We start from the raw sequence: 17,199 nt of genomic DNA, 5'->3' as shown, positions 1-17,199 counted from the left end.
CAGCAGCAGCCAGTAACACTGAAGCAGCCACAATATTCCCAGATTTCGTTCCCTCAGGAGTCATCGGTTCCAGATTTTGGACACTTTCTGTAAGTTAGCCCATTTGAAATACTCAGATTCAAACATTCTTGCCTTATAATGCACTGTTTTGTCCACTTAAAAGGTCATGCTAATGAGAGTTAGTAATATACAGAAGACTAGGGAAATCAACCTCCTTTCCCTTTAGAAATTACATACAGAGCACAATCCATAATTCAAATCAATTTTATTGAAAATAAAATAAAAGGAAAACATGACACTTCCTTTTAGTTTAAGGTAGTCATATTTTTAAAAAAGTACAGATAAAATTACGAATCTGTTAAAAGCAGCTCCAAAAACATCCCCAACAAAGTGGCATTCAAGAACATTTTAAGATTGGTTCTTAAATGTAGAGATCTGAGGGCAGTGCACACCATATTCATTTTCTCTGCCACCCAAAACTGCTTGCTTATTTACAGAATTTTTTTTTTGCATAGTTTTGTGTATATAGTATACATTGGAGAGGATAGCATTGATATTTGCCACAAACAGATGCGTCCATGTACTGTAACTAGAATATTTTCATTTTCTGGACATAGACAGTGGACTCAATACCCACAAGATACAGTCTGTTGACATTGGCTGTATTGTTCACAACCTGCTTCTGATTGTATGGAGAGGTCTTAATTGGGGATGGTCCAGCACCAGGATTACCCCTACTGGTATAATTTTGATTTAAGAGTGGAGATGCACTTATGGTTTGATGAAGAATTACCACAGGAAGGACTGAGATTTATTGACCAACCTGTTTACATTTTGCCAAAGGTTAAGTTGTAGACCTTAGATGAAATTGGTGGTGACTATGGCATCCCAACTGACCCTGAATGTATCAGTGGGATAATCTCAAGACCAGTACAAGTGATATAAGAAGTGCTGGTAATTTTCACCACAGGGGAAAAAAAGAGGCAGATGTTAGATCAGCACTAACTTGGATGTACTGATCTTCACTGGATAAATCTTTCACTTTAAATTTTTGAATATTTTACCTTCATTGAGCCTATAGGATCTCTACAAGCAGGAGTTATATACGTCAGACGTCCCGAAACACTGGTCCACAGACCACTACCGATCTGTGACCTGTTAGGAACCAGGCAGGCAAGCAAGCAAAACTTCATGCACAGAATATATATATAGGTTGTGAAACCACCACTAGCCCGGTCCATAGAAAAATCATCTTCCACAAACCAGTCCCTGATGCCAGAAAGCTGGGTACCACTGAAGTTCATGGACGTGCCAGAACATTCAAACATTAATAGACTCCCAGAATATGAGAACTGGGAAAAGCATTGCATGCAAATTCATCATACCTGTGAGCCAGGTGAGTCACTGGCACCAGGGAGATGCCAGTTAGTTCACTCTAGGCACTGATGTTCACCAGATGAGTTGGAAAAGTCACTTTCTCTCAGCCAATCCAGTTTACAATTTCTCAACTGAAAATATAGAGACCGAAGTAATCTCTATGTGCTTTGATCTCTGGAACAAAAGGTGGAATATAGTCTAACAAATAAAATGAAATATAATAAATGTCAAAATATTAATAAATGAAAAGCAATTTCTCTATTTTCTCTATCTTGTTCTAGGATTGGGCTGATCAACATCAAAGATGATTATTTCTCAAGAGAAGCTGGCACCCCATTTTTTAAACAGAAAAACTAAGAATTCTTTCCTCTTGGTCAACATATTAAAAATCTGATTGCTCTTTCCTTAGTAATATGTTTCCCCTAAAACTAATATTAATTATGAGCAAACTGAATGAGTTTCCCCATGGTACAATGGAATGCTTCCCTGAGGCAGATAAATCAAAGTTCTATATTTCTATATTTAAATATAAGCAATATAATTTTACTGATGTCACCATTAAATTCTCAAGCCCTTCAGGTTGCTCATAGTATCTGCATGAAGAAAGATAACTCCTGACTGTCATCAATAAGTGGGTGTTTTTATCTTCTTTATCTAGCCCTAACCCTCAAGAGACTGTCTAAGGCTGTTGCAGCTGCAATGAAAGTTGAGATTTTCTGGCTTTAATTGGGGAGGAGGGTGCCATTAGGGTCTTAATGACATCATTTGAAGGGCTGTTGGTCTGTAAAAGTGGGTCCTCTTAACATTGCCCACGAGGGCATAACTTTGAACAGATGTCTAGAGCATCACTGGGCAAAATAGACAGGGTGTCCACAAATATTGCAGGACTGGCTTATCACATTTCAAAATAAGTAAAAAAAAATACATATTGCCACTGTGTGCTGCCTTTAACATGATCCTTTAATGAGAAGCAAAGAGGACACTTACCCAGTGGGAAGCTCTTTCCATCATGTGCCTCCTGGTAATCTGCTGCCTAGTGACAGTTTGGGGAGAGTTAATGTGTGAATAAGACTGCTCTGGGGACTTCGGGGGTCAAGAGCTCATTCTGTTGCTGGATGATGGTTTGAATGAGACTATACCACAAATGAGTGGTGGAGCACTTCTGTAACAAAAGGGCATCAATGTCCGTTAATCTGGTTGGCTAAACTGGATTGGGGACTGGTTCCTGCTGCAGACACATTCCCTGTTTGCTCCTTATTTCATATATTTTATTGCTTAGGGTGAGGTGCTAAAGGGATAGATTAGGCCCAGTGTCTAGCTCTCTAGAGAAGGTGATACTGCTAAGTAAAGTGGAAGGAAAGTTAAAAGAGGACAATCAAGACAGGTAGATGTTGGATTCGGGCAACGAGAGAACAGACTCCAGACAAGTAGTGACTTAACAGCTCTTTATTAATAGTAGTAGTGATCCAGCTTGGTGTGTGGTCTGAGGGTTTCCCTTTTATAGGGATCGGGTATGCCTCTCGACCAATCATAATGATCCCTAGTTCCCGCCCTAGCGGCGGACCTGAGAGGAGACTTACAGCGATATATGATAATATCTAACACCCCTCCCTTCTTAGACGGAGTGTTCCTGTTAGTGATAAAGTCCTTTAAGTACGTCGGTTTCTGTCTTACGCGGGTGGATCGTCGGAGTTCGGGTTGAGTTGGAGTGGGTGTGATATCGGCTTGTTCGGATGGTTGGAAGGCTTTCCTCGCTCGGACGCTGTTCCACTCTGTCGTTGATCTCCGGTTCCTCTCTTGGCTCCGGGGTGCTGTAATCCTCTGTGTTTGGGCTCTCGGGTTGCTGACTTTCCGACGGGATATAGTCCTCGTTAGCGGATCGCAGATTCGAGTGTGCCAGGGGACCCCGGAGTTGGTCTATGTGCCTTTTCCAATTCCTACCGTCCTCTAGTTCCAGCAAGTAAGATCGTGGACCCGTGATACCAATTACCCTTGCCGGCATCCACAGTGTTCCCCCTGCATAGTTGTGGGTGTATACTGAATCCCCTATGCTAAAACTCCGAATTTTGCTTGTAGAGTCTGGGGGCGATGTGGCAGAGTAATTTGGGTGAAGTCGGTCCAGGTGAGACCGTAGACGGCGGCCCATGAGGAGTTCAGCGGGGCTCCTTCCCGTCGTGGCGCTGGGGGTAATATGTTGAATTAGAAGGTAATGATCAATGCGTGTTTGCCAATCACCTGGGCCCATCCTAGCGAGGGCCTCTTTTGCAGATCGCACCATTCTCTCCGCCTGTCCGTTCGAGGCCGGATGGAATGGCGCGACAAGGGCATGCCTAATTCCCTGACTTGCCAGATATGTTTCGAATTGCATGGCCGTGAATTGGGGCCCGTTATCGGAGACCAGGAGGTCGGGCAGGCCATGAGTGGCGAAAAGTCACCGTAGTACCTTAATGACTGCCTCTGCCGTGATTGAAGTCATTAGGACTACTTCCAACCATTTTGAGTATGCATCCACAACTATGAGAAACGTTTGTCCCTGGACTGGCCCTGCGAAATCAATGTGTATTCGCGACCAGGGTGCTTTCGGTTTGTCCCATTCTGTGGCGGGCGCTTCAGGGGGTGCTGATCTAGACTCTTGGCACGGATCGCAAGTGGCTACCCATTCCTCTATCTCTTTGTCCATGTTTGGCCACCAAACATAACTCCTAGCTAACGCTTTCATCCTTACGATCCCCGGATGCCCAACATGTAACGCTTCTAATACATTTCTCCGCAGTGCGTACAGAACAACAACCCGATCCCCCCATAATAAACAACCTTGTAAAACCGACGCTTTGACCAAAACAGTTTGAATTCGAGTCCCACATTTCCCTTTGGCCACCCCCTCCATACCCAAGTTTGTACTTGTCTGATTACATTGTCTTTAGCCGAGAATTTAGCAACGTCCAAAGAAGAAACAGGTCCTGAGTCCAAACAGTCAATTAATAAAACCGGTACCTCGGGAGTGGGGTCTGTTAATAGTTCAGGAAGTGGGCAACGGCTGAGTGTGTCTGCATGCCCTAGGGTGGAACCCGGTCGATGTATCAGTTTATAGGAGTACGCAGCCAGGAAAACAGTCCACCTGGTCATGCGCGGGGAGAGTGAGACTGGTGTGGGGCGGTTTCCCGCCAAAAGGCCCAGCAGTGGTTTGTGGTCTGTGATGAGCTCGAAATCGCGGCCGTAGAGATACTCGTGGAAACGTTTGACTCCTGCCACAGCGGCTAACGCTTCCCTGTCCATTTGGCTGTAGTTTCTTTCGGCCGATGAAAGAGTCCTTGAATTGAATGCTATGGGCGCTTCGTTCCCATTTGGCATCCTGTGGCTGAGAACTGCGCCGACGCCGAAAGGTGATGCATCGCAGGTCAATACCAGTGGTAGCGTCTGGCTGTATTGAACGAGTAGCGAATCGGTGGTGAGGAGGCGCTTGACTGCGGTGAAAGCTGCTGCCTCGGAACGTCCCCATGTCCATTTTGCGTTCTTGGCGAGGAGTCGGTGTAGCGGCTCAGCAACGGTCGCTTTCTGTCTCAGAAAAACGCTGTAGAAGTTAAGTAGTCCGAGGAATGCCTGCAACTCAGTCTGGTTACGTGGTGTGGGGGCGTCCTGGATCGCCTTAATTTTCTTCGATGTTGGATGTATGCCCAAACCATCGATTCTATATCCCAGGAATTCTACGCTAGGCACGTTAATTTGGCATTTTTCTTTTTTAAGGCAGAGACCCTTCTCTCTAATTCTGGCCAAAACAGTTCTAACTCTTTTTACTAGTTGCTCCTCGTTTGCAGCTGACACCAAGATGTCGTCAAAATACGGGACGACCCCTGGTATTCCCTGCAAAAGCCGTTCCATGACGCTCTGGAACAGACCGGGAACGATGCTTACACCGAATTGCAACCGGTTGCATTTGAATGCACCCCTATGCGTCACTATAGTCTGGGCCTCCGCTGTGGCGCTATCCACTGGCAGTTGCTGGTAAGCTTGTGCCATGTCTAATTTAGCAAATATTTTTCCTGGCCCCAACGAGTGCAATAGGTGTTGGACTACTGGCACAGGATATGCACTTTGTTGTAGGGCGACATTAATTGTGCATTTATAGTGCGCAGAGATGCGGACTGACCCATCTGGTTTAACTGGGGTCACGATGGGTGTTTCCCAGCGCGCGTGATCCACTGGTTCGAGGATCCCCTGTTCTACTAGTTTATCTATCTCCTTATCAATTTTGGGGCGGAGTGCGAAAGGCACTCTCCTTGGTTTGAGTCGGATTGGCGCCATGTTGGGGTCTAGATTGAATGATATAGGTTTACCCACATACTTACCAAGACCAGGGCTGAACACATCCTCGAACTCCTTAAAAATCTGTTCAGCGCTGCTGTTCTCCACGGCGTTGATTCCGGTGACTTCTAGGCCTAGGGCTTCAAACCAATCCAATCCCAGGAGGCTCTGTAATGGCGTGCTGGCGACGGTCACAGGCAGCTGGGCTACGATGTCCTTGAACTGCACCCGAAACGTGCCTTGACCCACGATGGGGACCCTGTTCCCCTGGTAGTCTCGTAGCAGGATGTCTGGTGTATGCAGTTGGCACTTTTTAAGGCTAGGGATTGCCTTTTTCATGGCAGACCATGAAATGATCGTCAGGGACGATCCAGTGTCAACTTCCAGCTCGCAAGGGGAGTCCTCCAGGAGGACAGTGATTTTCAGCTTTTTAGGCCGCTTGGTGCGGACCTGATGTCAGGGGAAAAAATGCCCTGGGGAAAATCTGAGATCAATGGATCGTGGCTGATTCCCTTCCGCATATCTTTTGAGATATTGAGAAAAATAAAAGTCTTTAAAAGTATTCTAATTAATAAACAAACTTTAATAATAAAATAAAAAGTAAATGAAACAGAAATAACTAATGGTTACATTTTGATAATGAAAGCTACGTCTGCCAAGTTGGCTGCCGAACAAAGAAGAAAAGAATTTAGTTCTGGAATGTGTAAACGCATGCGCAATAAATCACTTTCAGATAACATTTTGTTTTATGACCTGCGCAATAAAGCTTTCTTAGTTTAACTCTTGAATGTCAGTTTAGGCAGTTCAGGCCTAGCAAACTTTTTAACATCGTGACACCTGACCTATCGTTGTGAGATAGGTTCACAATGGTTCTCTCTGGGTCAACTCTCTCTCGGCATCGGTATCCTGGGAATACTCTCTCTCGGTTCTCTGGTAATATGCTCTTTCAGCTCTTTGTGTGTATTCTCTCTCGGCAAACTCCCTTGGATTTCTCTCTGGGCTCCCTTTGTTTTTTTGCCAAGCCCCTGGGTTGGGCTTCTGTTGGCGGTACGTTGGAGGCTGCCGTTGTGAGGCAGGGACTTCGCTCCGGCACACCCTTGCGATGTGCCCCAGTTTGTCGCAATGCGAGCAAACAACGTTTCTGAACCGACAGGTAGACCGGGGGTGGTTCCCTCCGCAACTTGCACATGGTGGCAAACGGAATTCGGGTTTACCCACCGGTCTCATGTGACTGCTCCGCATACGGTAACTGTCCTCGAACTCGGACTCCTCGATTTCTTGATCGGTGTCCTCATAGTGAACTCTGGCGTGTCTGGTGCCGGTCTGGATCGCGCTGTATCCGCGTTGTATGGTCTCGGATGATCTGTCTGCTGATTTGGACACCCTTGCTTCATCGAGTGCAATCTGTAGGCTTAAATTTGACTTGGCCAACAATCGTTTCTGTAGAGAGATGTCTCTCAAACCGCATATAAGTCTTGCCAGGATTTGCTCGTACAGATCCCTGAACTCGCAATGTGTGGCCGCTTTCCGTAGCGCTGCAACATATTGGTTGATTGATTCTCCCGCCTTCTGGTTCCTCGTGTTGAATTCCTGGCGGCGAACGTGGCGGGAAGGTTTTGGTGCGTAGTGCGTTTGTAAAGTCTGTTGTAGCGCCGCCCATGATACCGCTTGTATAGGTGTTGGCTCAGAGAGGTCTCTGGCCGTCTCGAAGACTTCTCGCCCACAGTAGCTCAGGAATATGTTCTTCTTACGAGAGTCAGATACTCCCGTGTATTCGTTTGCTTCGAGAAAGCACTCGAATCTGATCATGTAGGACTCCCAATGATCGTTCATCGGGTCGAACGGAGCTGGAGGAGTGTGCATCGCCATCTTGTCTGCGTTTGAATTTGCCGCGCTGAGATGGCTGCCGGAATTCCCGCCGAATTCCTAGGCTGGATCGAATCCTTGGATTCTGGAGGTAGCGTCTTCGTCCTATCTGTCTCTCGATCCCACCTTCGTCGCCAGTGTTGGATTCGGGCAACGAGAGAACAGACTCCGGACAAGTAGTGACTTAACAGCTCTTTATTAATAGTAGTAGTGATCCAGCTTGGTGTGTGGTCTGAGGGTTCCCCTTTTATAGGGATCGGGTACGCCTCTCGACCAATCATAATGATCCCTAGTTCCCGCCCTAGCGGCGGACCTGAGAGGAGACTTACAGCGATATATGCTAATATCTAACAGTAGACTTGATTACAGTGGCAATAGGTACACCATTAGAAAAACCAAAAGGACCATCTTGGAGACAGATGATTCTGAAGGAAAAAAAATCCCCTTATGTCATCACTATTAGTTAACATCAATTTGATGGCACATAATCAATACACAATTCAGCCCAGAATTTAAGTCTTAAATCATAGCAGTCATTAAGCTGATCACCACATGACCTGACTAGACTTTATGATAGCACCCTGGCTTTCCCAGGGATGATCATTAAGCAACCATGCAGGTTATTAAGTGGACAGAGAGAAACTGCCTGCTGAAAGGTGTCATTAAGAACCAAAGGAGAGTATTTGATCCTAAACTGATCACAGATAATCATCAGAGTGATTTGTGGTAAATAAGAAAGTGTGTACACTTTCCCTGAGTAAATTTAAAAAAAACCAGACTGTTGACAGTGAGCTTTGAATTAATTTCACTGTTATTTAACTTGTTAACTATTTTTTCATATATGTAATGTATGACAGATCAATTGGGTTGCAAATATATGTAGAAGCTTATAAATTTTTTTTTTTTTAAATTCACATTTTAAAAGTACTTTTGGTCTAGTTTTGTTTTGTCTGTTTTTTCTCTCTTGTATTTTAATCTTCTGAATAAAAAAAAAACCCTACCTGCTGAAGGGGAAAGGCAGAGCCCCCTCTCTACACAGAAGGGAACTGCAATGTTGAGAAAAGAGTCTCAAATCGTCAGACAATGCTTTTGCTCTCAAATAGGCTGCTAAAGAAGTCCCTTCATGAGGGAACGTTTTCATCCAGCCTTTTTGACAGCAAAAATGCTGCTGCCAAGGAGGCTTTCGTTCATTGCCATCATAATTTTTAAATCGTTAAGCGAGGACTACCTGTATGTTAAGTGTAAACTGATCTTTCTAAGAAACTGCAGAGGAAATCTATTGAGATTCTCAGTCATCCAGGTCATGGTTGTCCCAAAGGTGCTCCCCCCCCACTACCACCATCCACTTAGAGCTGAAGAAGCTTCTTGGATGAAAAGCGAAATGACTTCAAAGAAAAACCAGAAAGTCCAGTTGCCTCTAGAAAAAAAGCACCTTTGGGACTGCAGAGGAAGTGATTTCTATATTAAATGTGGAGGTTTTTAAATAACAAATCATGTACAGATTTTGCTTGGAAAATTTATATAGTCATATCATTTCACTGGATGGTCAGAAGATAATTTTGTAAGCATACTTCTCAATTATGCTGCTCTAAAGGCTTTAATGATGGATTGAATTAAAATAGTGAAATTTCCTGGTATTTATGTAGTTTACAACTTGTTCTGAAAATAGGAATGCTATCATATTTCAGTACTATCCCATTTCAGTAATGTATAAAATTTTGCAGACATTTTAATCCAATCCATATACCAAGGAACTTTAAGATAATCTATATGGCTCCATTGCAATAATCCTGTAAAATACATTAAGCTGAAAGTAGGTAATTGGCAAGAGCCAAGAGAATGTTGAAAAACAATAACAGACTGCATTTATGTATGGTGGTGAACCATGACATGATGTGTTTGACTTTGATTTGGTGTATTAAAACTGAACCTATCTGGTTTCAAAATATTCAACCCTCCATTGTTAGATCATGTAAGAGAACACAGGTGGGCAACCTACGTCTCACATGCAGATTCCCAAAATCCTGAAATTGTTATTTGTTGAAGTTTGGGGTTATGTTAAGGATTGACATGGAAATAATTTGGACAAAAACAAGAACCCCCACCCCCACTTTTCTGTCCTTAAAACCTGACAAAAATAGTCTCCAAAGGCCTGTCAGAGAATTTTATGATTGCTCCCATTCCTCATTCAATGTAATCTATATAAATAAAAATGTAATGTTTGTTTGTTCAAAATCTCAAATCCCCAAAAGTTCTTCACTGATTGCTTTGAAATTTTGACACAACGTTGCATTCAAATACGCGCATGTTTTTATATATGTATATTATATAGATGTCACACCTGTGACAGATAAAAACATGCTTTTTGTAAAAACATGCTTTTTTGAAAAAAACAGTGCCATCTGCTGGACGTAAAAGCAACACACGCTATACTAAATATTTCACGATTCATTTCAACGATGCAAACGAGGAGAGCGAGTCAACGGGCAACCTGGCATATTCAAAGAAACTACGACAGGCAGACTGTACATCGTGCATCCCAATCAAGATGAATGTTTCTTTCTTCATATGCTGTTGGTAAATGTGCCTGGTCCAACGTCTTTCCAGCAATTGAAAATTGTCAATTGAAGTGAAGATGTCCTCATTCCTTGCATTCCTATGATTCCAACGGATATGCCATTTCAATTTAAGAGATTGCAATTCCCAATTCGATTGGCGTTTGCAATCACCATCAATAAAGCTCAGGGCCAATCTTTAGAATTGTGCGGTTTAGATCTAGACACGGATTGTTTCTCACATGGACAATTATATGTTGCGTGTTCTAGAGTCGGCAAACCAGATAATCTCTATATCTGCACACACAATGGAACAACAAAAAATATTGCATATCCACAAGCATTGTGAAATTAAACATATTAGAAACTTGCGCTTTCTCTTTTCTTTCTTTTCCATTTAACCAGACTGGGCCACAGCAACGCGTGGCCATGTACAGCTAGTTCAATATAATACAGAAACAAGGAAAAGAACAAAATCAAACTGCAGGTAGTCCTCAACGTGCAACCACAATTGAGCCCAAAATTTGTTGTTAAGTGATAATTTTTTAAAGTGAGTTTTGCCCCATTTTACAACTTTTCTTGCCACATTTGTTAAGTGAATCACTGACTTTGTTAAATTAGTAACAATGTTGTTAAGATACTACAGTGGGGAATCTGGCTTCCCCATTGACTTTGCTTGACAGAAGATCACAAAAGGGGATCACATGACCCCAGGACTCTGCAACCATCATAAATATGAACCAGCTATCAACCATCCAAAGGTAAATCACATGACTATGAGGATGTTGCAATTGTCATAAGTAAAAAAAAAATATCATGTCACTTCTTTCAATGTTGCTGTAACTTTGAATGATCACTAAATGAACTGTTGTAAGTCAAGGACTACCTGTAGTATCTTAGCTTGTAAAAGAGCTAACTTCAACAAATTCAGAGAGAAGGATTCCATGGATGAAAAACTTAAAATGGAAAACAATTCAAGAAACTTGGAAAACTCTGAAAAATGTGGTTATAAAACCCAGTCCACCATAATGCTGATGTAAAAGAAAAATAAGAAATCCAAGAATAAAGCACCATGGCTACATAAAGAACATTCTGATAAACTGAAAGACAAAAAGGATAAGTATCAAAAATGGAAAGATGGAACTTTCACAAAATGGAACTTTCACTAGATAAAAGTTGTCCAATACTGTGGACCAAGGATGGCCTCTTGAGAAGGCGGGGGGGGGGCATCAAAGCTTCCTTCAGGGTAGTTAGTATCACCCCTTTCCGCAAAGAGGCATTAATCACAACCAACTCTCAGGAGGTCTTAACCAGCCAAGTGGGCCATTGATCTGGAACACAGGTGGCCAAGTTCACAGCCTCAAGGACCACTTTCTCAAGAGCAACTGGCTCAAACTCCTCTCAGATAACAAGGTTCAGGTGCGTACATTTGGCAATAGTGATCATGTTTCTAACAGCCACAGGAACTGATCTAACAAGTCTTTCAAGCAAAAAACAAGAACAGGCCTCCTGTTTCTATCTAGGTAACCTAGCACTTGAAATTGTCAATACAACACATTCATTCACTGCACATGTAAGTTGTCAAGCTACAAGAAAATGTATTAGAAACAAGTTAAAGTCTTCTAAAATAAGTAGTTGGAAGGGTATTTTCTCTCTTTCTCAGAACACTGAAAATAGGATTCAGTAATTCAAGTAAGGTTGTGGCTGAGGTTAACTGTTACTGCTATTCTGGCCTCTAAGAAATTTTGACGGTAAGTAAAGCTCAATATTACATATATAATTGGCTGTGCTTAGTTTCTGAACAACAAAGCATATCTTATTTCTCGGAAGTAAGCTTTGATTTTATTATACAGTTTGTCATTCTGCGTTCTTTAAGAATACAAGTGAGTTCAGGGTTAAAAATCTTTCAAATTGTTACAATAATGTATGGGGGTGAGGGGAGAAGGTTCATAGGTAACTTCCCATTTAATTGGATTCAGAGGTGGAAGAAGGGGGTACTTAATCTTTTTGCCAGCCTTTTATCTGCTCAATTTAACTGTCCATGAAGGAAAAGTTGTAAGTGTCTAATATTTTTCCACCAAATGAAAAATATACAAATGCAACTTATCAAGATGTTGATGTTACAGTGAAGTGACTTACATAGTGAGTTACTAAAGAAGTCCAGGTGGGGCAGAGAGGTCATAGTTCCTTTCCCACCATCACCATCTAATAAATATACCATATATCTGAGAGAATAAGGAAACCCCCGAATCTCTTGATGGAGCCAGAACTATTGCTGAGAAAATAGCATAACGAATCCCAGAAGCAGCAGTGTATCTAAAAGAGCAGCATGCTCTCCCAAAACCTTAATTGGCTGAAAACAAAACAAAAAGTAAAATTTTGAGCATTGAAAGTAGAGTTCCTTTCTTTCTTATTCTTCAGAGAATACCTAAATGGCAAAATGTCTCAAAAAGTATATAAAATGTCTTTTTCGTGAAGATTGTATTTCTTAATTGGTACCAAAAATTCTTGTTTCTTTTCAGCAAATTTATTTAGGGTGAAAGTGCTTCTGTAATTACTGTAGTAAAAAGGAGATGGGAGGTGATCTAGATGGAGAAACCACCATCCACCACACCACAACCCACCCACCTCCCCCAAATTTATGCAGTTTCAATGAATGCATCTTGCAGAAAATGTAGGTCTAGCAGTGATAGGGAAAAAGGCAACCAAAATGTTGATGTTGGATTTCTCTTTTAGCCTAGATGTCTCAATTCTGGATCCAGGAGACTTGAATTCTTCAACAGCCTTGATTCTGGGGATGTAGAGGAAAGGTAGAAATAATTATAAGAGAAAAATTGCACCTATGATTATGATCACTATTTCTGGAGTGATAGAATGTATGTGAAGTTGGCACCGGGGGCAAGCTTTGGATCTTGCTTATGTGATGGCCACACTGCTGCCTAGTAGGATCCATTCGTGAACTTTGGACATTTTTGCTGGTTTTGGAGTTCCCTCAGCTTCTAGTGCAAATAGTTAGCAACATCTCTTATGTATCAAGGAACAGGAATAGGATCAAAGGCATTAAAGAGCCCCCACTTTAATATACTCATCAATAAATGGGGATAAAGCATATACATATACATATTCTGTTTCTAGGATTCTTTTTCCTAGCAGTAAACCTGACAACAAGACTAGGAATCTAACTTTGTTTGAGAGTCACCATGATGGCTTGATACCTGCTATTCAACATCTGCACGAAAATGCTAGAAAAGATAATTCATCAGACTGGGTTCTGATACAATCAGTTTGCTGATGATACACTGTTTTATATATCCTCTGTGGGTTGAGGTGGAGATGGAAATCTTAACCTATTATCTGGAGACATGTTAGTGCTATGCTGATAACAAAGTATTACAACCATATGTTATGTCAGCCTTAGTAAATTGACCAGACAGAAAATCTGAATAGATAACCTAATTCTATTGTAAACATACATTAACAAAATCTTATAAATCCAAAAATACAATTCTCTCGCCATCTCCTTTATAGTTCAAGAAACTACCGTAGTGTCTCTTTTGAGCTCTTGCCCCATCCACTATATCTAGTTGTGGGCTATGTTCTCTCTATCTGATTGTTCCCTAGCTCTTTGCCCTATCTCACAGGATCTTTCCTACATACCATTACATGGTATCACCATAGCAAATCAAATAAATCCCTCCAAAACATCTTAAATAAGCCAAAGGACCCAATTGTTCAAAAAGAAACACTGTACAGTATAAAGACTATAACGTTAGGCTACCATGCAGGATAGACAGGCAGAAGACTAGCAGACTGCATCCATGGCAGTCATAAGACATGATAAAAAAAAAAACATTCTTAATCTCACAACACAAGGACAAATTAAACTATAGTTTCAGCTGGGAAAGTGTAAGTGTTTTAGACCAAACTAAATACAAAAATGCTAGGGAATTCCTGGAAGTTTGACATTCCAGAATAGTTTGTCAGCCATCAATAGTCACATAGAAATAAATCACATTTACACACCATTCAAGACTAAGCTAAAAAAACTAAGATGGAAACAAGACTTGAACACATCCTCTCCAGCAGCCAATATCTAGATAAGCAGGGATTAACACCAGAAAAACAATCAAGCAGGAACCAATACCATAATCAAGGAACCACCAGGAAGAAAAATCACATCCCTACCAATACTGCTAGGGCAATCTGCTGAATATAAACAGGGAGGAAACCCCAGACTCACTAACAGTGATGATTTAACCTAGTTGGTAATGAAATACCGGTATCTGCAAGCAAAAAACCAATCTCAGAGGGCACCAAGGATTCCACAATATATAATCCATCCTGTGCTTTCCAGTTTGCATGTGTACCCAAAGGTGTAACACAACGAGGGAGCAGAAACACCCACACACTTTATACAGAATATAAATGCCTCTTAAAGGCCACAGCTTGTGAAAGATTGGGGGGGAAAATCCTTCCTTTTCTATTGTCAGTCTCACATTCAAACCCAAATCTAACCATTTTAAAGAATAACATTATAGCCAGGATAGGCTGATAAAATTCAAGGTGATTTTTTTGGAGTTTATTGGGATAGATATATTTGGACAGGTGTACTATGCTGCATAAGTACACAGCTGATTTAAAGACTTTCAAGTGGCTGCTATGCTTTTGCCACATGGTCCAAACCAATGTTTTGTACACAAATGTGAAATGCCTTGTAGCTCCAGGATATATGTTAAAATACAAAATATAGTAATTTATATTTCTTAAGTTCCATAGAAATGGTCAATTACATAAAGAGTCTAGGGTTCTCTAACAACCCCTTCATTAATATAAAAACAGAAACTATTCTTAGCTCCTTCTCATATAGAGTTCAATATATGTTTGGTTTGAATTTGTAATGTAGACATGATTTTAATTTCAAAACTTCAAAATAAACAGGGAAATAACTACTAAGAAATTTCTTCTCTGTGTTTCAGGACTGTCAGCTTTCAAGGTTCTCATACGTAATGGACCTAGAAACAATACCATTTTGCCAAGAATACCTAGCACAAAGAGGTACAATAGTGAAACCATATTACTGGCTAACAATGAGCCAAAACTGTACTAAATGTCCTTATCACATACAAACAGGGGAAGAAGCACGAGTTCCCTACGCAGAATTTCAAAAGGCGTTTGGATTCCCATATGGGCCAATGGATTACCAAAATAAACACCTTCTCTTTTATGAGTTGAGACACGTATCAGGTAAATTAATTCAAAAGGGCCAAGTTACAAACTGTGAAGAATACAACATCCATCCAGAATCAATGCTATTTGAAATGGATGGTTATCTAGACTCAGTTGCACACAATTGGGGGAACATTGCATATATAATTCTTTACTCAAATTATTCTCCTTGTAATGAGGCAGAGCATGGCTGCGTAAGCAAAATTTATAGTTTTTTAATGAAGCATCAAGACATCACACTCTGCATGTATTTCTCACAGCTGTATCACACAGAGGAGGATTTCCCCGTGTCCACCTGGAATTGTGAAGCCTTGCAGAGCCTTGCTAGCATGTGGCCTCAGGTGACACTGAATCCCCTCTGTGGTGGACTTTGGCATTCCCTCCTCTCTAATTTTGTGAGTTCTATGCCACAAGCAAGATTCTACCACCCAATTCTGCCTATAAGAACCTTGGCTGATCAAAAAAACGCAACACAAATTCGTAGTATAACAGGAATGAAATTGCCTTTTGTTAACACCTTGTCTCGGCCAATTTACGGACCTTCAAGTGATGCACCAAGTTTGCAAAACTATTACTTACCAACTTCAAACTACCCAGCAGAAATGACAAGTAGCAGATTGCCTCCAATGGGAATGCCACCATTTCATTTCACACCTCCTATTCATACTTTGCCACCTTTATACAAAAAACCTAGAAACATTGTCAGGCATGTAAACATGCAAAATGAGTCATTAAGCAAATTAATACCAAACGAAAGATCTCTTCACAGGGGAGAAAACATTCCTGAACAATTTTCAAACATTTTTGCAGAGCTCGACGGCTATAGAAAGAAAAAGGATTACATTCACCTCATATAAACTTGGAATGCAGGACTGGGCAATTCATAGGAAGGAATAGATACAGCATTATGTTAAGCGTATGGAGAAGAACATGAACATCCCCCCCCCCATATGTAATTTGTATATTGGACAAAGGCATGGAGTATCAACTACCAGCAGCTTAATTGAAGATGACAAAGCAATCTTTTGGTTTTTCCATCGGATTCATTTCAGTAACAGCAGCAAAGCAATAGGCAACTATGAAGGTTGTTTCTCAAACTGATAAGAATGTTTAAGTGACTATTTACCTAAAATCAGATTATAGATTCCCCCCCCCCCAAATCTGAGAAATCAACCTTACCATACCGTAACAAAGCTATGAAAAAATGAATCAGAAGTTCCTATTGTACAAATATTTATTTTTATTCTAAAGAGAAGAGTTAATGTGGTGCAATCTTGTAACATTCTTACTTTCATTAAGTTTGCCTATGAGAATTCTGCTTGGAAAAAGCTTTTACTTTTGGTTCAGGGTGGATGCATTAAAATAAAATGGCCAGAATTAGGACAAAAACATAGATGAGGTGAGGGCAACTCTCAAAAAAGGGGGATAAGACAGGAAAAAAATAATATGGCTCAAGTGTTTTTTTTTAATATGTGTTGTAAATTTGTCATCTTTGTAGCACTGCTATAATTGATTATGAACTGAGTAAAAAAAATTCCATTGCTTTTTGTTTTCTGGCATGACTGCAATAAAGAAACAATTCAAAACTAAACATCTTTGTGGAAAAACATTGTGCATGGCATATTCCTACATAAACTCACATACCGTATATACTTGAGTATAAGCCGAATTTTTCAGCCCACTTTTTGGGCTGAAAAATCCACTTCGGCTTATACTCCAGTGAACAAAAAAAAAAAAATGTGGCTCTTTAAACATTTTAATGCGGCTCTTCTGTGTGCCGGGCGCCCGCTTCCCTCCCTCCTCTCGGGCTTCGGAGGGAAGCTTCTGCATAACCCCGGCGAGTGACAAGTCTCCCAGGCTGTAATTTGCCTAG

General features: G+C 41.2%; 1 protein-coding gene across 9 annotated transcripts in view; it reads left to right on the top strand.

Moving 5' to 3' along the window:
• The window catches only part of APOBEC4 (apolipoprotein B mRNA editing enzyme catalytic polypeptide like 4), a 60,735-nt gene extending 43,832 nt beyond the window's left edge, over positions 1 to 16,903 (top strand). For 3 of the 9 annotated variants that reach the window (XM_081948472.1, XM_081948473.1, XM_081948470.1), the window contains 2 exons: positions 12,837 to 12,910; positions 15,077 to 16,903. In XM_081948472.1, coding sequence (XP_081804598.1) covers positions 15,107 to 16,183 — 1,077 coding nt within the window. In that variant the 5' untranslated portion in view covers positions 12,837 to 12,910; positions 15,077 to 15,106 and the 3' untranslated portion in view covers positions 16,184 to 16,903. The other 6 variants (XM_081948468.1, XM_081948467.1, XM_081948474.1 and 3 more) reach the window with 6 other exon arrangements.
• The last annotated feature ends 296 nt before the right edge of the window (positions 16,904 to 17,199 follow it).

This window comes from Natrix helvetica (assembly GCF_964273705.1).
Source record: "Natrix helvetica genome assembly, chromosome: 3".
Lineage (NCBI taxonomy): Eukaryota > Metazoa > Chordata > Lepidosauria > Squamata > Natricidae > Natrix > Natrix helvetica.
Note: the sequence above shows the minus strand (reverse complement) of the source record. Positions and strands in the feature narration are given on the sequence as shown.